The 24,556-nt window shown below is 44.4% G+C and overlaps 1 protein-coding gene and 1 pseudogene across 23 annotated transcripts in view; both read left to right on the forward strand.

The window, feature by feature from the left end:
• LOC116754602 lies at window positions 1–1,391 on the forward strand (annotated as a pseudogene).
• Window positions 1,392–22,417: 21,026 nt separating this feature from the next.
• Window positions 22,418–24,556, forward strand: part of SRRM1 (serine and arginine repetitive matrix 1) — a 41,295-nt gene continuing 39,156 nt past the window's right edge. For 11 of the 23 annotated variants that reach the window (XM_032626491.1, XM_032626496.1, XM_032626513.1 and 8 more), the window contains exon 1: window positions 22,440–22,592. In XM_032626491.1, coding sequence (XP_032482382.1) covers window positions 22,572–22,592 — 21 coding nt within the window. In that variant the 5' untranslated portion in view covers window positions 22,440–22,571. Of the gene's footprint in view, window positions 22,593–24,556 lie in introns of all 23 variants that reach the window. The other 12 variants (XM_032626569.1, XM_032626558.1, XM_032626562.1 and 9 more) reach the window with 5 other exon arrangements.

Consider the following 24,556-nt stretch of genomic DNA (forward strand, 5'->3'; position numbering starts at 1 on the left):
ATGAGGGTGGGGACAGAACAGAATGGAGGAGTGACCATAGAAGTGGACAGAGGGCATGAGTGGAATAAAGCTGACCCCACACAGGTATAGAGCTGAAGGTCAAGTGGAGTCACTGTCTCTGTCCCTCTGGTAAGCTCGGTGGCCTGAGGCCCAGGGACCCGCACTGGGTGGCTGTGGGACTGCTGACCTGGGTGGCCTTGGGGCTTCTGGTGACCAGACACGAGGGTCATGGAGGCCTGCATGAGAACTTCTGTGGTCACAGCCGCAGGCACCCAGGTGTGGATTTCTACCAAGGACAGTCCTGCCTGTGCCCATGGCCACACTCACAAGAGCATCTGGTGTGGGCACACCCCCGGTCACGAGCATGGAGGATTTGCCCCATGGCCATAGCCATGGCCACTGCTATGACAGCCTCTCCCACAGAGGACATGGACATGACCATGAGCACAGCCTGTGCACTGGGGCCACAGTGCTGATCTCTGCAGCTCCATTTTTCTTCCACTTCCTTATGCCCGAGGAGTCCAGGTCCCCTGACACTGCTTTCCACTCCAGATTTGACTCAGTTTTGCTTGGGGTGGGCTCCTGGGAGATGTCTTCCTCAACCTCATGCCCCCTGCCCTGGAAGCTCATTCTTACCACTGTCTGGAGCACAATGGGAGGGCCCTATCCTGTGTGCGAGATGGTGGGTCCTCGGTGGAGCTATCGCCTCTCTTTGTGAGACAAGGCGGGAGGATAAGCACATGCTCTGGGTCACACATGGAAGTCACTGATGCGGAAGACAGGAGCATCCTCTGAAGGAGAAGCAGGGCTCATAGGAAGAAGAAAAGGAAGTTGGGGGGAGGAGTCTCAGAGGAGGAGAGGAGGGAGCACGGGGTGCAAAGATGGGCCCAGGAGACCTCAGAATACTGAAGGGGAAAAATCAGGTTCACACCTGCATGTATTGGGGTAGCTGAATCTGGCTGCCGACTGGCACCAACCTCACGGGTGGTCTGGCCATGGTGCTTCATTTCGGGGGGTCGGGGGCTGGAGATCCTGACCACAGTGACTGTCCCACTGCAGGAAGTGCCCCAAGAAGGCGGGGACTATGCCTTGTTGGCCCAGTCTGGCAATAGGGGCGCTGGTGTGTGCAGCCTTACGCTCCTAACTCAAAGAGGGGCGTGGGCAGTAAAGTGCAGGCGGGGCGGGTCCTGGCTGGGCTCTGCCGCTCACTGCTTTATCTACAGAGCAACTACATCCCATGTCCGCGTGGCCTGAGCTGTTGAGGGAGGTGTCACCACTGCAGTCCCTTCCTGGAGATGCTGGGGCAGGTTGTCATAATGGTGATGATGGTCCGCTCGAGTGACAGGTGGGATAAACTGCCCCCACCCCTGCCCCAAACTTCTAGCCTCTAACTCCTCCAGGTCAGGGGTCTGTGGAGGTTGGACGCCCTGGCCAGAGAGCTCTGCTAAGGGAAAGAGCTGTATCTGAGGGAAGTGGAGTCTTTGGCACGAGGACCATCAGGGTTTGGCAGTCTCACGGGGGCTGTAGAGGCGAAATTGAGAGGCCAGAGGGACGGTGCCATCAGGCATGGGCTGGCCACGTTGTTGGGTTGGAGGGCTACCTGGGGCCACGAAGAAGGCTGGAAGAGAGAGAGGGGATGGCAGCCCACCCCGTGTCCCCACCCCACCTGTTCTCGGAGGACCAAGCTGCCACACACAGGCTTCTCCAAGGTCTGCCTCCCTTCTCCCACCTGGTGGTGGAAGCTCCAGCGAAGACCAGAGCCCTGGACAGAGGGGGAAGCAGGGGGAGGTGAGGATAAACATCAGTTAAACTTCAATCACGTAACCGGATCCAGGAGTGACAGGGAGAAGGGGATTAGCTGCTAATCTCATGGCCTGATTTGTGTGTGTGTGTCTCTATTCTTTTTATATTACTGGGGTTTTTTGGGTTTTTTGTTTTTTGTTTTTTTTGCGGTACAAGGGCCTCTCACTGTCGTGGCCTCTCCCATTGCGGAGCACAGGCTCTGGACGCGCAGGCTCAGCGGCCATGGCTCACGGGCCCAGCCGCTCCGCGGCGTGTGGGATCTTCCCGGACCGGGGCACGAACCTGTGTCCCCTGCATCGGCAGGCAGACTCCCAACCACTGCGCCACCAGGGAAGCCCTATATTACTGTTTGAATGGAGAGTAGGGGTGATGAAATAAAGTCCTTGTATCTTCAGCCCCACCAAAAAAAAAAAAAAAAAGTGCTGTCTCTGCTTGCTTTACCCACTTCTTTTCCCGGTCTCTCTAAAGCTGTCTCTAGTAGTGACGCTTTCAACCCCATCACTGGATTAAATTATCTTTGCCAAAACTATTCAGTCCTCCTCGCTCGTTTTATCAGCTTATCAGCAGAATCGGGCACAGCCTATTGCTCCTTCCTTCTGGAAATGGTTCCCCGCTTGGCCTCCAGAACCCCATGCTCTCTTGATTCTCTTCCAACCTCAGCAGCCATTCCTTTTCGGCCTCTTTGCTGGCTCCGCACCACCTTCCCTCCTGCTAAATAATGGAGTGTCTCGGGGCTTGGACTCAGGCTCTCTTGCTGTTATGGTCTCTACATGACTTCATCTAGCCCCATGATTTAAATACCTTCTATCTACTGTAACTCCCAAAAGTGTATCCTCAGACCTTTCCCCTGAATTCTATTCTAGATAAATGGCCGACAGACTCCTCAATACCTCCACTTGGATGTCTAATGGGCATCCCAAACATAGACTAAACCAAACTCCTGTTTTTTCCACCTAAACTTACTCTTCCCCAGTCTTTCCCTCCCCGTGAACCCTCAGCAACATCTCAGGTTCCTCCTGTTCCCTCACACCCATTTATTAATAAATTGTCCACTCTTTTTAAAACTCTCTCTGTTCTCCCAGTTTGCAACTTGTCTTTCTACTCTCGGTGGTATCTTTTTTTTTGCAGTACGCGGGCCTCTCACTGTTGCGGCCTCTCCCGTTGCGGAGCACAGGCCCCGGACGCGCAGGCTCAGTGGCCATGGCTCACGGGCCCAGCCGCTCCGCGGCATGTGGGATCTTCCCCGACCGGGGCACGAACCCGCGTCCCCTGCATTGGCAGGCGGACTCTCAACCACTGGGCCACCAGGGAAGCCCTGGTGGTATCTTTTGAGGAACAAATGTAATTTGTTTCTTTTATGGTTAACACTTCTGAAAATACCTTGTTTGAAATATTTCCCATCCCTAGTTCTTGAAGATACTCTCTGGCAGCTTTTCTTTTTTCTCTAAAGATTTGCCTTTCACATCTCTCCTACCACCCTATTCTAAATTAGCAGCACCGTGTCCTGGATCACTGTAATCCCTCCTCACTGCTCTCCCAGCCTCTAGTCTTGCCTCTGCACAATAACCATGGTGATCCTGTAAAAATAAGCCAGATGTTTTCACTCCTCTGCTAAAAAGCATCTAATGGATTCTCATTTTGTTCCAAGCAAAACCCTCAGCACTTACCACAGCCTGCGAGGCCCTGTGTGACCTCGCCCACCACATCTCTCACTTCCTGTAACTCCCTCTCTCACTCTACTCGGGCCATGCACTGACCTCCTTAATGTCCTAAAACATGCCAAACATTCTCCCACCTCAGGACCTTTGCACATACTGTTCTCTTTGCCCGGAGTTCTCTTCCCTCACATAACCAGTCTTGTTCCTCTTAAAACAGGCTTCTGCCCCCAGGTCTCCTTATCAGAGAGGACTTCCACAGCCGCCCTGTATAAAGTAGCACATCTCCTCCAGCCGCGATCTCCATCCTGTGTTCCTCATTTATTTGTCCTTGTCATCTCTCTTCTTCTAGCAGAATATAAGTTCTATAAAAAACACAATTTTGCTTAGTGTGCTGCTATATTCCCAACGTCAAGAGTGGTGCCTGGCAGACAACCAGTATTAAAAAAAATACTATTGAATACAAGATGGGATGAATGAAAGTGTCTTGAAAAATATACAGTGTTCATTTAAGAATAAATGTTTTGAATGTACATAAATTTACATAAATATCAAGTAGATATTCTGCTTCTTACTTTCTCACTAAGCATATTTAAGATCGAACCGTACTGCTGAATGTAAATCCAGTTCGTTATTTCTGACCACTGCATAGTGTGCCATCAAATGCCACATTTTCTCATCCGTCTCCTTAACGGTGGACACACGGTTTGCCTGCAGCTCCAGCTATATACACAGCATGAAATAAACTTTCTGCAACTTACACCTTATGAATCTGTGTGAAAGACCTTTTTGATATTTTGGGGGTGGGGAGTGGAGGGAGTGGGATGGTATGTATACTCAGGAGTAGAGTTGGTGAGTCACAGGACAAACATAGATATGCTTAATTCAACTAAGTACAGCCAAAAGGCCTGCCGGGGAGAAAGCACACATAATTTATGCCTACCTCCATCAACAATTTGTGGAAAATCCTGTTTCCTCCATATCCTTCCTGGCCCTTTGAAGTACCTTGCGTTTCTAATGTTTGGCATTATTACAGATATAAAATATTATCGAATTGTTCTTTTCATTTGCATTTCTCTGATTACCAGGTAAGAGCACATAGAGTTTAGTTCTGACGTTTGCAACCTTTGGGTTCTTTTGTTGTTGTTGTTTGTTTTTTTGTTTTTCTTGAGGATGGAGAGGGAGGGAAGGGGGAGAAATCACTATTTAGACACTAATAAAGTTTATTAATTCATTTATTCTCCTTTATTCCCCATATCTCATTGCTTTCTCCTGGATTCAGTTCTCTTCTTGCTTTACGCTTACTTTAGGAGGGATTTCAAAGAAGGTCTTTACATGGCAACATTTCTGAGACCTTGAATAAATATTTATTTTCCTCAAGTATTTAAATGACAGTATAGGACTTCCCTGGTGGCACAGTGGTTAAGAATCCACCTGCCAATGCAGGGGACATGGATTCGAGCCCTGGTCTGGGAAGATCTCACATGCCGCGGAACAACTAAGCCCATGTGCCACAATTACTGAGCCTGCACTCTAGAGCCCGCGAGCCACAACAGCTGAGCCCACGTGCCACAACTACTGAAGCCCGCGCGCCTAGAGCCCCTGCTCCACAACGAGAGAAGCCACCACAATGAGAAGCCCGCACACTGCAATGAAGAGTAGCCCCGCTCACCGCAACTAGAGAAAGCCCGTGTGCAGCAACGAAGAACCAACACAGCCAAAAATAAATAAATAAAATAAATAAATTTATTTTAAAAATAAAAATAAATAAATAAACGACAGTAAAACCAGAGATAAAATTCTAGTGTCAAAGTTCTTTGCCTTCAGCACTTTGAAAATACGAGTCCATTGTCTTTTGCATGCCAGCTATCGAGTTCAACGATCTAACCATATTGCCGGGAGTTTTTCTCCCCCACATTGTGTTGTATTTGTAAAATACCAAACAAAATATGTAACATTTAAAAAAATGGCTCTGAACCACTCTAACTCAACTCGAGTTGGAGCATTACCAGTGCTGTTTAATAATCTACCTCTGTGTTCTTTCCCTATCATAGTCTCTATTCTCACCCACCCCGCACCAGGGAACCATTTTCCTGAATGTTCCTCATTTTAAAAACAAATTTGTCATAAATGCGTGCTTAGCTTTGCTAGTTTTTTCCGCTTTTCATAAATGAGCTGTGCATAGTCTTCTGCAACTTCTTTTTTTTTTCACTCAACTTTATATTTCTGTTTCATCTATTTTGTTGCATGTAGCTGTACCTAATTCTGTTTCTTTCTGCATAATATTCCACTTTGGAAACATGTTACAATCTACCCATTATCCTGATGACGGACATTTAGGTTTACCTCCAAGTTTTTGCCAGTAGAAAGGATATTGCTATGAATATTTTATACATATCTCTTGGTACATGCATACAATTGTTTGGAGTAGAAATGCTGGGTCATAAGGTTTGCACACCTTTAATTTTATTCAATAATGCCAACTTATTTTCTAAAGTGTTTGTAAAATTTCCTCTTCCACAAGCAGTACATGAGAGTTCTGTTTAATCCACATCTTCAACACTTTGTATCACTAGACTTCATAATTTTGAGTAGTCTAGCAGATGTAAACTGGTACCTTGTGATCTTAATTTGCATTTCCTAGATTTCTAGAGAGGTTGAGCATCTTGTCATATGTTGATAAGTTCTGTGAAATGTTGGCTCAAGTCTTTGCCCGTCTTTGCATTGGGTTGTGTGTCTTTTTCTTATTCGTTTATGGTAGTTTGTAACAGTATTCTAGATGTTAATCTTGTCTCGGTTTCAATAATTTTGTTGCAAATATCTTCTCCCATTTTGCCAGTTTACAACTTGTCTTTCAACTCCCTTCGTGATATCTTTTTTTTTTTTTTTTTTTTAGGCCACACCATGTGGCATGTGGGATCTTAGTTCCCTGACCAAGGATCAGACCCATGCCCCCTGTATTGGGAGTGTGGAGTCTTAACCACTGGACTGCCAGGGAAGTCCCATCTTTGTGGTATCTTTTGATGAACAAACATTTTTTACTTAATGTAGTCAAATTTATTCATATTTTTATCTTATAGTTAGCAGGTTTTTTGTATCTTGTTTAAGGAAATCTTTCTTATCCCTAGGCCTTAAAGATATGCTCTCGAAGCTTTTTTTTTTTTAAGTTTTGCCTTTCACATGAAAGTTTTTAATCATTAGGAATGAACTTTTATGTGTAGGGTGAAGTATGAATCCGATTTCATTTTTTCTATATGCATAACCAGTTGCCTCGGTGTCACTCATCCTTTCTCTAATATCTACAAAGCTGCCTCTGTCTTATGTCAAATTTTCATATACATGTGGGGCTTTTTCTATGCTATTGTTTTCTTTGGTGAGTTTGTCAGTATGTTTGCTTTTTTGTTGTTGGTTTTTTTGTTGTTTTTTCTAAATTTCTTTTATTGAAGCATAGTTGATTTACAATGTGTTAATTTCTGCTGTACAGAAAAGTGATTCAGTTATACATATATATACATTCTTTTTTACATTCTTTTCCATTATGGATTATTACAGTATATTGAATATAGTTCCCTGTGCTATACAGTAGGTCCTCGTTGTTTATCCATCCTGTATATAATAGTTTGCATTTGCTAATCCCAAACTCCCAATCCATCCCTCTCCCATGCCCCTTCCCCCTTGGCAACCACAAGTCTGTTCTCTATGTCTGTGAGTCTGTTTCTGTTTCATAGATTCGTTCATTTGTGTCATATTTTAGTTTCCACATATAAGTGATATCATATGGTATTTGTCTTTCTCTTCCTGACTTACTTCACTTAAGATACTGCATTTTCTTAACTAATACAGGAGGTCAAGGCCTCCCACCTTAAACTGCTCTTTAGCAGTGGCTATTTTTGGACATTTGTCTTCATAAAAATAATAGAATCAGCTTGCAAGTTCCTCAAAACTTCTGTGTGGATTTTTATTGGATAATGGACAATAAAAATAAATCTGTTTGGAGAAAACTGACATCTTTACAATGGTATAATTCCGCTTACACCCCCTACTGTCCTTTGTGTCGTTGCCACATATTTTATGTCTACGCCACATATTTTATGTCTACATGTGTTAAAAAAAAATCCCAACTTACACTGTTATTAGTTTTGCCTTAAAGTCAATTGACATTTAAGAAATTTAAGAAAAGAACAAAAAGTTGTATTTTTAAATATTCATCTACTTATTTACCATTCCTATTGTTCTTCCTTCCTTCCTCTCTCTTTTTTTTTTTACAGGAAAACAATACATTTATTAGGAGGCATGAAAATGCATAAACTCATTTATAAATAAATGTAGCATAATTTACCGAGTGAAAAAATAGCTAAAATCCATGAGTAAACTGGATTTTATCTTTGAAATGATTACATATTTGATCTCTAATAATTTCGCCCTCCATCATGATCTCTTAGTAGCAGCAATTTTACACTGACTATAGAAAAGCTGTTACCAGTGATTATCATATGGGGGGGAAATTTTTCAAGAATTTTCTTTAGAAATGAACCAGTGCAAACAAATTCAGATTGTGAGGGATACAGTAAGATCTGGGGCTTATCTTCTGAAAAGTAGAAAATAAAAATCCCAAACATTCATTAAGAAATGAAAAAGCAAATTACATTTTGATCATTGAAAAATAACACATATGGACATTATAAAACATTCTTAACCAGTGATTGCAATAATGACATTTAAAAATGTTCATTCAAGTACTGGTGATCAATAAACATTCAAAGTCTCACTAAAAGTAACACTAGGCATAGATACATGTGAACAATGCTTCTTTTGATTTAACAACAACAAAAATCATGTCAACAGGAGACAAGTTACCCTTAAAATACTGTATTTTTTTTTTTTTGGTCTGTAAATGATTTTCCACGGTCTGTATATTTTATTTATTTTATGGCTAATTAAGCAGTCCTTTCTATAAAATGAATCTCGATATTATAGAGATAAACATTCTAAAACACAAATTCAGCTTTAAAATAACAGTGCAGAATAAGTTTTCTTTGGTAAGAAATTGTTAATTCCTTACCAGTGTTGGCTTGCTGTTGCGCAGACTCTATCAGAACACTTCTTCAATATTTACCAAAGAGCTATTTAATGAGCTGAAAAGACTTCATAAACTCTGGTACCACAATAGCAATGTAGAGCTTAAGCCAAAATTGCGCTGAAATCAACATCATTTCCTTCATTACTGTTGTTAATGAAACTCCCTTCAAAAAGCTCCCTCCTAATTTTGGCCTGAGTCTCAGGCTTTAATAAAAGTTCCTTTATCTGTTTCACTTTGGACTGCAGAGCCATCCTCTCTCGCACAAAGCTTCATTAATTAAGTCCTGGATTCCAATAGGTTTCTGGCCTATGGGGAAAAAATTATATGATACATTTTATGTGCAAATGCCAATGAAAAACATTCAATATGGCACACCGACTTATCAAAAGAGGGTTAAAAAGAAACTTTTAAATGCTGCCCACATTTATAGAAAAGGTTGCATTTCACCAAAAATATATCATTTACATGAAACAAGAACAGCCCACATAGGACAAACATGAAACATTATGGACTAACTATATGGATAATCATTTCAACAGTGATCATTTTAATCGTAGCACTCGTTAGCTCTGTGTATGTTTTGGCCTCAGATAAAGTAGTCAAATGCCCTGCTAAGCAATATAAATGGCAGTATTCCATTTACAGCAAGGCCCCTTCCATGGCCTTTAATTTGAGTCCACGAGGCATAACACAAACTCCTCTCTCCCACAGCCTCGGCTGTGGGCAACTGAAAGCAGTGCCATTCTTCCTTCATAAATTAATTTCCTCTGATAGTCCCAGCACTCCATTTCTCTTCTGTTGTGTTTCAGGAATGCAAACACATCAATCATGAAAGCATTAGGCAATCTCCACAGATTGGACAAGAGACACACACTTAAACAGCACAATGCAGATTAGTCCATTGACTGGGCAGAGGGAGCAGGGATGCTTCTCACGGATGCTTCTCACGGATGCTTCTCACGGCGGGGGCCTGCCTGCCTTCAGGTCTCATTTCTTGTTATTGCCACTGTCAGTGCCATTCTTATCAGCCTCTTCAGTTTTCACAGAGCTCCCATCCCCTGGCTTGTTTTTGTTCTGTGTTTCTTCCAGATACTGCTGGACAGCCTTGAGCGCCTCCTTCTCCACCAGCCTCTTACTGAGCCTTACCAGTTCAGCATCATCGGGCTCACCTCCATTCTTATCACCTGCTAGTGTTGGAGGGTCTCCTGCAGAGGCAGGGGTCAGCTGTGGCTCACTGCAGGGACAAGGACACTGGCAGCAGAAGTTCTGGGAAGCACTCCCTGGCCTGAGCCCTCCTGGAGTCCACCACCAGCCCCACCAAGGACCCTGTGGGTTCCAGTGCTGAGTCACCCCAGGCCAAACAACCAACAGGGAGGGAACTCAGCCCCCCTTCCTTCCTTTCTATAGATCTAAATTTCCAATTGTTATCACTCCTTTCCAACCTACTTAATTTCCTTTAGAATTTCTTGTGGTGAGCATCTGCTGGTGAAAAATCGGTTCAGCTTTGATTTATCAGAAAATATCTTGATTTCACCCTCAGTTTTGAAAAATATTTTTACTAGATACAGAATTCTAGGTTGACTTTTCTTTTTTCTCCAGCCCTTTAAAGACGTAGTTCCATCATCTGCTAGCTTCCAATCCAATAAGAAATCAGTTGTCATTCTTATCATTGCTCCCCTATTTGCAATGCAACTATTTTCTCTTGCTGCTTTAAATATTTTCTCTTTATTTTTGATTTGCAACAATTTGATAATGATGTACCTAGGTGTGGTTTTCTTTGACTTTATCCTCCTTAAGTTTTGTTGTGCTACCTGGATCTCTGGGTACTGTTTTTTAAACCAAATTTTTAGCTAGTATTTCTTCAAAAACTTATTTTTGCCCTATTATTTCTCTCCTTTCTTTGTGAGACCCCAATTCCTGAAATGTACCTGCCTAACAAAGCATGGTCAAAGTGATCTGTCAGTAAGTTAACTGCCTGCTAGAGAATAAAACAACATTCTTCAGAGGAAGATAACAGAATACAGTTTCTATGACATATCGTCCACAATGTCAAATATATAATAAAATTATTAGACGTTCAACAAAACAGGAAACTGTGACCTGTAATAAAGAGAAAGATCAGTCAATATAAAGATACCCACAAATGACCCAGACATTAGAGCTAGCAGACAAAGAATTTGAGATAAAATTGATAAGTTGGCTAGAGTCTACAGGAGAAGATCTACATAATGACTGAAGACATAGGAAATTTCAGGAGAGATTTGGAAACTATAAAAAAAAAAAGAAAAAGAAAGAATGGAAATCCCCAAACTGAAAATACAGTACCTGCAATCAAAAACGCTTTGGATGTGATCAACATTAGGTTGGATACAACCAAGCAAATGATCAGTGAACTGAGAAACAGATCAATGGATGGGAGTTCCACGGTGGCCTAGTGGTTAGGATTCGGGCTTTCACAGCTGTGGCCTGGGTTCATTCCCTGGTCGGGGAACTGAACTCCTGCACACTGTGTGGTGTGGCCAGGGGGAAAAAACAAAACAAAAAATACAGATCAATGGATATCATCTCAACAGAGAGAATGAAAGACTGAAAATCAGGGAGAAAAAGGAAAACAAATTAATGCCCAAAGGGCAATAAAACCATAATCTTTGTGGCTATCTTTTCTGGTAAAATTTTTTTGCATTGCCATTGGACAAAACGCATTTGCATTGCTCTCAGTCTTCTACAAATTAACATCCAGGCTTTCAGAGTTTTTACATGTTTTAATCAATAGTAAATAATAAATGAAATGAAAGTACACTCCTCTAAAGAGCTGGATAATCACTGATGGGACCTGCTAGGCAATACCCCAGAATATTAAAAAGAAATGCAATAATTCCTTTTAGCCTATTTCCAAATTTTGAAGTTTTTCTTAACAAGAGTTAAGCGCTAAGGCTTAAAAAGAGAGACATGTAGCTTCTAATAACTTTCTCTTTCTTCTTTTCTTCTCTCTTTCTCTTCCTCTTCTCGCTCTCAGAGACTTCTAAAGTTTTGTATATACCAAGGACTATGCTAAACATTTTAGAAATATAAACTTATTTAATCATAGTAAAAGATAAACTGTCCCAAACTTGATCTAGGGAAAAATGCGTCTGTGGGATCTAATTCACAGCTTTACTCTAGGAAAAACAAAAGCAAAATTTCTGATAAAATGTTTAAAACAAGTTTCTGATGAATTTTAATGGGATTAAGACTTATTCTGGAAACTAGCTGCTCGCCTACCCAACTGACTTCTATCTGAGAGTCTATCTGAGAGTCTACCAAGAGCCTAGAAATCCTTTTTTCTTTACCTGATCAAACAATGATTGTCTATCCATTTTCTTTTTTCCATAATGGAGCGATTTTTTTTTAATCTTTTGGCCATGTAGGATCTTATTCCTCAACCAGTGATGGAACTTCACCCCCTGCATTGGAACCACAGAGTCTTAACCACTGGGAAGTCCCTGGAGCCAATTTTTTTATTTGGCCCACTATAAGGCCTTTTCCCTTGGAACATATGCTGTTAACTAAATTATCTATAAAACCCAACTTTCTTTAGCAACCTTCATAACAACCCAAGAGATCTAAATAGGACTCAACCCTTCTTTCCCACCCAATTTTTGTGAATCAAAGCTTCAAACACTTCCCTTTCCCAGGAAGATGGCATCATCGCAAGTCAGAAGTTTATGGCAGACACAATACACATGTTTGGATTCACAAATGTCCATGGGGGGGCAGGGGGGGAAGTGATCTGCCTTCAGTTCACACCAGAGTGATCACAGAGGACCATCTATCAATGTGGTAGAATATTTCTAGAGATTCAGATATCCTGGAGAAATGACCCTGGACTTCAAGGCAACCTTTGTAAGCAGATTAGGTTAGGGGGTCCCTGGAGAAAGAGAACCAGGAATGGCTTTCTCAACATAAGAGAACCCATTTTGGCCTAAGCCATTTTGTCATCTAAGCCTGGCTGCAATGCGCTGCAATGCTTGCCCTCGAACAGGTCTCAGTAATTAATGATCTTAAGGGAGGGAATGCAGAAACAAGGGAAGAGCAGTCAAGAAACAATAGTACTGCCTTGGGGCAGGGTCCTGGTTCCTCAAGAGATATATATAATAATATATCTTTGAGTTCTGCAGGAAGTAAGGTCCGCACCCACAAAGAGGATGGATGTTGATCCTCCTGACTTTTATCAACTAAAACTTGGACTCTGTTAACCTTTGCCCCAATTCTATGCTGAGGTCTCCTCTACTCAAGCCCCCTCATACCCTTAGCTTAAAACTTCCCCAGTTTTGAAGGTAACGGTTCTAACTTCATAAGGTTGGTGTAAGGATTAAATAAATTCATGTAAAATACTTAGAACAGCTCTGACATATGCTAAAAACTCAATAAATGTGAGCTGTTACCACCATCATCGTTATTCTTGGTATTATTATCATTGTTACAAACTTGTCCTAGACGATCTTAAAAGATGTGCATAAGTGCTTGCGGAAAGAGTAGCTTTCACCCTAACTTGGGTTTATATTCTGTCCGTAGTGTTAAAGAATTTCAGATGAACCCCTAGACATTTGTTATATGGCATCTGTACTATACAACTGATAACATTTTTTAACTATATGGATATTTTCTTTATGTGATCAAACATGCAAATATCTGGTTCACCTATTAAAAAACAAACAAACAAAAAACTTCCCCAATTTTGCTGTTTCGGGAGCCACTGCTTCGGGAAAGATCCCCGGTGTTCTCCTTACTTGCTGCAAGTAATAATAAATCCCTCCTTCTCCCAATCTTTGGCTTGGTTGTGTCTATTGGCTTGACACCCACCAAGAGGCAAACCCAGTTTGGGGGTAATATTCCCAGAAACAAGACTGTCAAATGGAGCTCAGACTTGAGACACCAGTTCTTAGAGAGCTGATAGTTGTAAGGTCGGATCTTAACAAACGGGACCGCGAAACAGAGGAAAGCTTCAAGTGAGCTTTATTAGGGAGCGCTCCCGGGCGAGGTTCACTGGTCCGAGAGAAGTCGCACCCGGGCGAGGGTTGGGCAAGACTTTATAGGGGAAGAAGGGAAAGGGGTGTGGTGAATCTGGGAGGGCGCAGGGTATTCCTTATTTGGTGGTCTTTTCGGGTATCCTGGGGGACCGTTAGTCCCGCCCCTCGAAAGGCGGGAAGGCTGGGCTGGGTTCAAAGTCCCCAGGTCAGTTCCTGGAACTGGGTGGTCCGGAATGTCTCCAGGGAAGTTTCTGGAACTGGGTGGTCCGGAGAATTTCGGTCTGATGCAACCTGTGAATCTGATTGTGTTCCCCTGCCTCGGGCCAGTTGGCCTTACAATAGTGATGCCCAAAACTTTAGTAGAAGACCAGACCCTGATAAACTAGGTCCTGAAGAATAGCAGGTAACCCCTCCTTATCAGGAAAATCCAGAGGCAGCTTGGGCTTGTGGCGGGTCAAATTGGGGACTACTTTATTCCTACAGTTCCTCATCTCTTGCATTTCCCACGGCTAGCAATGGTCCCTGTCAGGGACCAACAGCAGATTGCCCCAAACTTTGAGGGGCTTTGGTTATGTTAAGGAGATAGGGTAGGGAGTCCCTGGATAAACAGGACGAAGCATGGCTTTCTTGACATAAGAGAAGACTTTTTTTTTTTTTTTTTCGCGGTACGCGGGCCTCTCACTGTTGTGGCCTCTCCCGTTGCGGAGCACAGGCTCTGGACGCGCAGGCTCAGCGGCCATGGCTCTCCGGCCCAGCCGCTCCGCGGCATGTAGGATCTTCCCGGACCGGGGCACGAACCCGTGTCCCCTGCATCGGCAGGCGGACTCTCAACCACCGTGCCACCAGGGAAGGCCAAGAAAAGCCATTTTTGGCCTAAACCATTTGTGATCTAATCCTGGCTACAATGCTTGCCCTTGAACAGGTCTCAGTAATTAATGATTTTAAGGGAACAAAAGAATGCAGAAACATTACCTGCTATCAGACAAGAGAAGTAACAATAGCAAAGCTAACATATCAGTTGCGAAGACTCCCAGTTATCTTTCAGTGGTAAAGGTTAGCCTGAAGCACTCAACCACCAGATCAACCGGAACCTAAGGGACGATGATGTTGACCTTTTCTGACCCTAGTGACTTCAATCAACTAAAGTTTGGACTCTGTCAACTGTCCAAGCCCCTTCGTAAATATGCATATACCCTCAGCTTAAAACTTCCCCAACTTTACTGTTCTGGGAGATGCTGCTTTAGGAAAGATCCCCAGTGTGTTCTCCTTACTTGCTGCAAGTAATAAATCCTTTCTTCTGATCTTTGGCTTTGTTGTGTCATTTGGCTCTATACTCACCAAGAGGTGGACCCAGTCTTCCAGTCACAACTGAAGGGGGTATTTGGCAGTGGTCTGCAACTGTGAGGGGTCCATTATCTGGGTCAGAGGGCCCCAGTCTTCTCTGAGGTTTGAGACAGGGGGCTTTGATGGCTCTGCCAGTCCCTCCAGAGCCACCCTGGAGAAATTATGTTTACTCCACAAGAAGAGAAAGCTGTGGGAGGGTGAGGGTTGGACTATATGTAGAAGGAGCCTCTGGAGGACATAATAAGCACTGGCCTTTCCTTGTGGAGCTCTGCAAAGATTTACCAGGGGAAAACTGGTAATGGGACATAAATTACCCTGAGAGTCTAAAGCAGAGGATTCTGGCTTTAAGAATCAGCTCTCAGGGTCTTCTTAGTGAAAAATCAAAACGGTGTTTCCCAAAGTAAGATTCCCTATCAGAATTTCCTGGGGATGTTTATTCAAAATGCAGATTCCTGCCTTCCACAGAGATTGCAACTCTGGGGGTGAGGCCCAAGAATCTACATTTTTTTAATCAGGCTGCCCAGATTCACCATCTTGAGGAGCTTGGGGTGAAGCAGGAAGAACAGTCCAGGCGTGTCTCTTAAATGTTCAGGAAATAAAAAGTAAGCCTCTAGGAAAGAACAACTCTAGGGTGTCAAACCACAGAGTGTCTGTGCAGTGAATTGTTTTGTATTCACTTAGTTGGCTTTATATAAGAAATAGAAACAAACCAGAGGTAGCCTTTTAAAAATTTTATATTTTTTATTATAGGATTATTTAATATAACAAAAGACTTTCCAATATAAAATGTCTAATCTACCTATTCTAGACTAACATTTCTATTAATTTACTTTACATTTACACATACTTCTTTGGCGTGAGGTTGAAGCCCATAGCATCTCAACCTATATTGGGTGCCTGTGGTGGTCCATGAGTTGCCTTGCAGGTGTGGAAGCTCCTCAGCCTTTTTCCAGCTGCTGCCTGGACCTTAGGAGAGTGGAGGATTGACAGGCAGTCCTACCATGGGAGTAGGTGTCTAGATATGATTAGTGCACATGCTGGCTCTACCACCCCCACTCATCGGGTTGTAGGTTCGTTTAAGTTAGACAATCCTGATTTGTTGATGACATGGTGACCCTCCTTGGGATGTAAGCAATGGGTCAAGTCATAATTCATACACTCTACACCTGGCCTAAATGTCTTTATCCATTGCCCATGGGTCACTGGACCACAACCCCTCAGGCATTCCTGAAGGCCGAAAGGGAAGGTGTGTGATCCAAATTTATATTTGCTGACTTCTCTGTGTCTGTTTTCTACCCAGCCCTACATTTACAAGACAATGGGATAAGGACCCTGCCCAGCTAGGGAATTTGGGTATGGGGGATAAAGAGAAAAAGAAAGATCTCTTAGAATGACAGGAGTTGTGGCTCATTTTAAATGAAGTCAAGAATGATTTGCATCACTGACCACTTATGGCCACCACTGCCAGAAGAGTTCTGAGCCCAAAGGTGAAGAAAGTTGAGCGAGGCCTCTCTGGCTTTCCCTTCCTCTCACCTGGTGAGACTGGGAGGCATTCACTGACCAGACTGAGGAGGCTTGTTTGCTTACTGACTGACCGGTAGGATAAGGTCTGTCTACATTCCCTCCCTCAGTGTCAAGTCGCTTGTAATGTTGTGATCTCAGCCCTCAGCAGATAAACCAAACCCTGAACTTGAGTTCTGTTATATGCTGGCTGTGTGATTTTCGACAACTAACTTCTCCTTCCTCGGTCTCACTTTACTCATCTCTAGAATGGAGATAATACCTCTGCATTAGCTTGTGAGGGCTGCTCCAACAAAGTAACACAGGCTGGTTGATTTAAACAACAGACATTTTTTTTCTTGAATTCTGGAGGCTAGAAGTCTGAGATCAAGGTGTTGGCAGGGTTGGTTTCTTCTGAAACCTCTCTCCTTAGCTTGCAGATGGCCACATGTTCTTCTTTCTTATGTGTCTGTGTCCTAATTTCCTCTCATAAGGGCACCAATGGTATTGGATTAAGGCCCACCTAATGACCTCATTTTAACTTAATTATCTCTTTAAAGACCCTATCTCCAAGTACAATCACATTATGAGGTACCCGGGGTTAGGACTCTAACATTGAATTTTGGGAGGACAAAATTCAGCCCATAACAACCTACTAGGTATTATTGCGAGCATTGAGTTATCTAAGGCGTTTAAAGCATTAACATGAAGCCTGACATAGTATGCCCCACAAAAGGGTTAATGCTATTATTTCGAGGCCCTACATAAAAGAAAGATACTGTCATCGAAACACAAGAAAACATAGATGGGAAAGAGAATTCTCCTAATTATGGCTCCTATTTCCCATCTGATGGACACTTCTGTTGTTCTTCAAGCCCTTCTTTTAAAAATGTGCCGACATAATGTCTGAACATAGTATCTGTGGGGGACCTTCTAAGGGCTAGAAAGCAGACAGCTACAGTTTTCTTCTTTGCCTGTTGCTGTTATCTTTCTGGCTATAAGCTCTCTGAGGACTGTCTTAAACTTCCTTTGTATCTCTTACTATATCTAAGAATACCATGCTGAGCACAGAGTAAGGGCTCAGTAAAAAACAATAAATCAAACCATATGTCTTTGTGATAGTTTACTTATTTCTAGAAACAAGTCCCTGCCAAAGAGGTATGTTATCCTGAAAGGGTAGATCGCCATCTAGTGAGCCTTACTATTAGACTAGGAAAGTGTGAGGTTCAGAAAACCCCAGGTTGCTATTTCTACGTCTTTTACATTAGATATTTATATATGCAAACACAAACAGAAATCTTCTTATAGTTTGACAGCTTGATCTATTATTGATAAATTCAACTAAGCTTTTATTTTCCTTTATTCCCAAAACATTTCTTCATCAATCTCAAAATGAAACAAATTTACCAAACAAGCTATAGACTAAAATAATCTCATAACTGAGATAAAAATGACTGATGGATAAAAGCTGATACATTTTACTCTGGAAAGTGTCTTTGAGCACAGCGGTGAATGTATTTTCAGTAGGAGTGAGTCTAGAGGACAGGGACAATAGGCAACAAATGAAACCCCTATACCATTAACAGCAATCAACAAGCAATGAGGAAAAGCGGTAGAGGAAATGGAGCCTATACCTAGAGGATCAGCAGCAAGGCTGGATGCCTATTAGCTTTTTGAAGTTCAGTTTGAGGACTTAAAGACCAGGTATAGCAAAGAGCCACCCTGGGGATGGCTTCTTGGCTTTAAGGCCCATTTTGATCTGCACAGAATCAGAGTTTACAGGAGATGGTGTCTGCAAATACCTTCACTGCCAAGTACTGTAGTTCTCCGCTGCACCTGTAGGGAGGAGCCTTCTCTGCCTCAGCAGATTTTTCAATGTGAACTTTTCCTTATAGAATCAATGGTTATATTTCAAAGACCAGACTCACTCATTGGTAGAAATGCTTTTGGTGATTGAGCCTTAGACTCTCACTCATACATTCATTCAACAAATATTTATGGACCTCCAAGAATGTGCTAGATACTGTTCAGACACTAAGGCTTTAATGGTGAACAAGATGGCCAAGATTTTTGCCCTCACAGAGCTTTTTTTTTTTTTTTTTAAGAGGGCAAAGACAGTAAGCATGTAAACAAAAGAGATAACAATGTCAGGTACTATGAAGAAAAAATAAAGCAAGGTAGGATGGGTGGTGGCAAGGGTTCTGCTGTTTTCTGGAAGGCTGCTCAGGAAAGGCTCACCTGAGGAGATGACATTTGAGTCACTTCTTAGTCTCTTTTGGCTTACCAACGTACAGACAAAAAACTGACTTTTGAAACCTCACCTGTTCATCATCAGACTAGTGTCTGTAGTTCAGTGTGGCTGCAGTTTAGAAGTGAGACATGCTGTGGGGGTGGGGATGGTGGTGTGATGAATTGGGCGATTGGGATTGACATGTATATACTGATGTGTATAAAATTGATGACTAATAAGAACCTGCTGTATAAAAAAAAAAGCAACCCACATCTATGTTGATAAAAGAAAACAAATGTCAAAATAAAGAAGGGCGGGCTTCCCTGGTGGCGCAGTGGTTGAGAGTCCGCCTGCCGATGCAGGGGACACGGGTTCGTGCGCCGGTCCGGGAAGATCCCACATGCCGCGGAGGGCCTGGGGGCCCATGAGCCATGGCCGCTGAGCCTGCGCGTCTGGAGCCTGTGCTCCGCAATGGGAGAGGCCACAACAGTGAGAGGCCCGCATACGGCAAAAAAAAAAGAAGGGCAATCTGACTTTTCCATAAACCTATTACAAACTGTACCATGTGAGATGTACAAAACAAATTGCTCCTGATACCATGTTTCTTCTCCTTTTGGCCTCTTAGTGTTGTGACAATACCAGGGAGATAGAGACTAGTTTGACTTTCAGGATCCTATGCAATTTTATTGGCCTCATGTTATTTATATAGATGTTGCTATCATAGAAATAGGTGATATTTAATAAAAGCTTAAAGCAAAAAAAAAAAAAAAAAAGAAGTGAGACACGGGGAGAGGGAGCAGATTAACTCAGATGAGTCTGGAGAAGGGAGCAGTAGACAAATCATAAAGGACTTTGTAAGTCACAGTAACTAGTTTGGGCTTTATCTGGAGGACAACTGAGAAGCCACCGGTGAGTTTTAAACAAGGGAGTGAAAGAATCAAGATTATCATCTTGGAAAATCACTCTGGATATAGGATGGAGACATCAACCCTGAAGGCAGGGGAAATGGTTAATAGGTCAGTGCAATGATCCAGACAATAATCCAAATTGCCTGAATTCAAGAGGCAATGGGGCCAGAAAGAAGTTGACTGAGGTGAAAAGGCAAGATGTGATGGTTATAGAGTGTGAAGAGAAGAACGATGATAAGGAGAAATGTGTGCTCACTCATTGAGAATGGGAAAAGAGGGTGAGACGGGTAGATGAATTCAGTTTGAGGTGCCTACAGACATCCAAGCGAATGTCAGCAGGAAGTTGAAAATATAGGTCTGGGGCAGACCTGTGCCTGATATATACAGGTTTGAGAGACAAAAAGGTAATTGAAACCAAGAGAGGACAGATAGGTCACCTTTTTTGAGGGAAACGACAAAAGAGTCAATGACAGAACCAGAAAGAAAACCAGCATTTACAAGATTGGCAGCAAAAGAACAGAAACAGTGAAGGAAGGATAAAACAGAATGACTAATCAGAATCATCTAGAATAGTAATAACATGTGCATTGTGATTTCATAGTCCCATCTGGTTAACTGGCTTGTTATGTGGAAACCAGTTACTTCCCCATCTTTGACCCTCTGGCAAAGCTTTTGTTCATTCAGCAAAATTTATTTGAGCTTGTACTATGTGCCAGACACCGTTCTAGGTGCTAGGGCTATATCAGTGTACAAAAAAGACAGATGCCCTGACTTTATGGAGCTTACATTCTAGTGTGGGGAACAGATAATAAACACATTAAAAATAGGTAAACAAATACTAGAAGGTGATAAATGCTATGGGGAAATACAGTAGATTAAGCGACATCAGTGGGGGACTTCCTTGGTGGTCCAATGGTTTAGAATCTGCATTCCAATGCAGGGGACGCGGGTTCAATCCCTGGTCAGGGAACTAAGATCCCACGTGCCATGGGGCAACTAAGCCCATGTGCGGCAACTACAGAGCCCACGCGCTCTGGAGCCTACTCAACGCAACGAGAGAGAAGCCCACGCACCGCAAGGAAGAGCCCCCGAGCCACAACAAAAAGATGGTGTGTGCCACAACTAAGACCCAACGCAGCCAAAAAAAAAAGAGAGAGAGAGAGAGACATCAGGGATGTAGAGAGAGTATGTGAGCAATTTCCAATGGGGCAGTCAGGGTAGCCTCATTGAGTAGGTGATACTTGAGTAAAATCTTGAAATTTGCAAGAGCAAACGTTGGGGGGAAGAGCAAAAGGTACCACTACAGAGGTCTTGAGGCAGGAGCTAGCTTAAGAAGTTCAAGCAGTGACCAGTGTTAGGGTACTAGATGTGATCAAAGAAGAAATAGGGGAGCATCAGGTCGGATTCCACTTTTGCTCTGAGAAAAATAAGGGACTATTAATAGGGAGGTTTTGAGCTTAAGAATGATACGCCTAAGGTTTTCTAACGGGATCACCCTGCTGCATTTAGAATAGATGCTGAGTGGCAAGGGCAGAAGCAGGGAGACCAGTTAGGAGCTCAGGGCAGAAGTTCAGGCCAAAGATGACAGTGCTTTGAAGCAGGATGATAGCAGAGCGGGTTCTTGACAGTTTGGAAGTGGGATATAAGAGGAAGAGGAGTCAAGAACGAAACCAAGGCTTGTGTCTTAAAGAAAAGGAAAGATACTGCCATCAACCGAGGCAGGAAAGACTTTGGGAGGAGCGGGTCGGTTTTTGGCGGCGGGGAGGGTGTTCGGGAGGCAGGAGGAGGAACCAGGAGCCATCTATCCAAGTGGAAACGTCCAGGAGGACGCTGCCGATACATGTTTGAAGCTCGGGAGGGAGATCTGAGCTGGAAATCTATGACGTTGTTAGGAGGCAGTTGGTATTCCACAAGTGTAAACACACAGTTTCAAGATGAGCGCTATGAACAAAAAGCAGGAAAGGGAGGCTAGAGTGTTTGCGTGTGCGTGTGCGTGTGCGTGTGTGGTGCGGGGTATTTTACAAAAGATGGTCAGAGAACGGTCACATGCTCCCTCTCAGAGAAAAAGAGAGCGCTTAGGGCAAGTCTGGCAGAAGGCATCCGATGCCGGAGCCCTTGCAGCCGGAGCAGGGCTCTGGGGAGGCAGAGCTGGGCCACCGAGGCGGAGGCCGAGGGCTCCGAGGGCCCCGAGGCCTGGAGGCAGGCCGCTTCTCCGTCAGGCTCTGTCCGGGGGCCACGTTTCTCCTCAGCTTCCTGCCCGCTAGCGTGGGGACCCGGCAGCCGAAACCGAAATTCATCTAAACCACAGTTCCAGCTTCTCCCCAAAGCTAAGGAGTTGTGCGGAGACGGGACGGAAAGCCGAGAGCAGGGCCAGAATGCAGATTTCACTCATACTGCAGAGCTCGACTACTTCAGGGCCGATCTCCGTAACTGGTAAACTCGTAAAAACAACACAGTCACAACTTTCATAACGACACGGGCGGCCCCACTAGCGTCACTCTGAGGTAACAGCTTTTCTCTTCAATCGCTCCATGGGCCCCCCAAGGCGGGAGGCCTCCGCCACTACGGGTGGAAGGATGGGTCAATTCACGCTCCGGGAACAAGGCCGATTGAGCTCCACAAAAGGATTCGCAGGGCGGGGCGACCCGACGACTCTCTCTCTCTCTCTCTCTCTCTCTCTCTCTCTCTCTCTCTGTCTCTTTCTCTGTCTCTCTCGCTCTCTCTCTGTCCTCTCTCTGTCTCTGTCTCTCCCTCCCGCCCCCCCGCCCCCCCCCCTCATTGGTTGCGATCGCGAGGCTTTCCTCCCGGACTGGCCACTGGGGAGGCTCTGAGCCTGGTAGCAGCCCGCCTACTTGAACGCGCGTGCGCACGCGTGCCGGGCGCTCGCCACACTGAGCAGGCGCGGCCTCGTGTCGGCTGGTGGGTCGGGTGGAGCGGCGCGCTCTGCGTCCTGGCGCTCGGCTTTCCCTGCCGGTCCCGCCCTCCGTCGCGGCGGCGCGGTGCATCTTGGGATAGGGAGCGATCTCCGAGCGAGGCAGCAAGATGGACGCGGGATTCTTCCGCGTAAGTGGGAACGCGGGGATCTGGGGTGAGGTGAGGGGCTTATTGGTAAGGCCCGGCAGGAGGCCTGAGCTCGGGACGGGGTAGCCAGCGAGCGGAAGCTTCGAAGATCCTAAGGATCCTTGGTGCCAACGGACGCTCCCCTCTGCCCTGCGGCGGGGACCGGTGCGCCCCTGCGCAGTCTCCTCCTCCGGAATCGTCCCCCACTACGCGGCGGCGACGGTCGCCGGAAAATGGCGGCGGGAATGGCCCGAAGCGGTACCTCGCCGCCCGACCGCCTGCTTGGCGGGGCCTGCGGGCCGAGCCGTGCGCGTCGCCGGGTCCTGGGGCCTAGCGGACCCGCGAGGAGGAAGTCCCTGGGGGGAGGCCGGAGGGAAACCCTGAGGTGACGGGCGGCTGCAGGGTCCTGGGGAGGACGGACGGGTTTGGGGGTACCGCCCCAGGAGAGCGTGGACCGGAAGCAGCGTTAAGCCGCTTTTCTTGAGAAAGCGGGCGCCGACCCCCCCCCCCCTTCCTGGTCTACGCCTTCGCGAAGGCTCGGGGTCAGAGTTCGCGGGAGCTCCTGCCCAATTTGATATCCCTTCAGGGAGGGTAACGCCGATAATTTGTGGTTAGAACGTTTGAATCTGAGACTCTCGGGGCAGAGGGTGCAACAAAAAGTATGTGCGTGTATGGAGGCGGGGGAATGGGGTGGATCAACTCTTCTTCCCGCTCACCGTTCCTCACCCCTCACCCTCCCCGTTTGTTTTACCCTTTTGAAAGTCCGCTGGAGGAAGGTTGCCTCACTTGCAGACGGGGACGTTTTTTCGTCGTAGTTGGCCCTGAGGGCCCGTGCTTTACTGGGCGCTTGCTGGAGCCTCTTCGTCCCCTTTTTCACTCCTGTAGGGAATGAGCACCCAGTCGCGATCTAGATGGGCGGGCAAGTGACACTAATAGGACTAGAGTCTGCAAATTCTTTTTAATGCAGAACGGACCGTATAGAGACCAGTTGGTCTAAGTCAAAATCTATATGTCATGTAAGCTGGTTCTTTCCATTCTCTGGAGCATATAATATGCAGTTTGTATGTGTGTTCTTAAAGGAAAAGTTAAAAGAGGGGAAGACCGGGACTTTAGTAAAGATAGCTCTAGACACTCCAAAACCAGCATTGAAATTCCTTTTCAGTTGACTTTAAATGTGCTAACTAGGTTTTCATTAAAGTTTTGAGTGTTATTACAGGCATTTGACTTAACGCAGACAGTTATTTGACTGTTCTTAGGTTATGCAAACAGTACTATGGTTATTTATGTAATGATAGTTTCAATTGAGTTTATCAAATTTTCACACTGCAGATGAACTGTCCATTTTGTAATTTCTATCAAAGTATTTTATAGTAAATACTCAATATTTCTTGTAGTCTGAATGGAATATTTGAAACACAGCCTATTCTTTTTGATTTTTTATTTCCTATGGAAAGGAATTCCAAAGAAAAAGAGCAAGATGGCTGACAAATTTTAAAACGAGGTTTGCTTTTAGTGTTGGTAAAAATCTGGAAGAAAAGGGTGCAGTGTTTATATACTGCCTACAGTTCCCTAGAGGAGTTGATTGGATTGGATTTCAGCTCTGAGTTAAAAGATATTAGGGCAGTTATCCTTTTAGTACACTGTCATTCAGGTAGTAAACTGAATTTTTCAGTTAAGGTAGAAATAGTAGCTTTCATTTGCTGGACTTCTGCCACATGCCAGTTACCATATGTGTATCATTTCTGATGTACACAGCCCTGCAAGGCACTTTTTAGCAAGTAAGGAAACATTCTCGGAGAGGTGAAGTAACTTTGAGGTCATATGGCTTAAGTAGTGGCAGAGCTGGGATTCTAATACAGGTTCTTTACCTTCCTAAAAGAATTTTCTTGACCACTTTCCAGGGGGACAGTGGCCAAATCCGTGAACCAATCAGTAGATTTCATATCACACCCAGCTATTTCCGTATT

The sequence above is a fragment of the Phocoena sinus genome, chromosome 1 (genome assembly GCF_008692025.1).
Source record: "Phocoena sinus isolate mPhoSin1 chromosome 1, mPhoSin1.pri, whole genome shotgun sequence".
Taxonomy (NCBI): Eukaryota; Metazoa; Chordata; class Mammalia; order Artiodactyla; family Phocoenidae; genus Phocoena; species Phocoena sinus.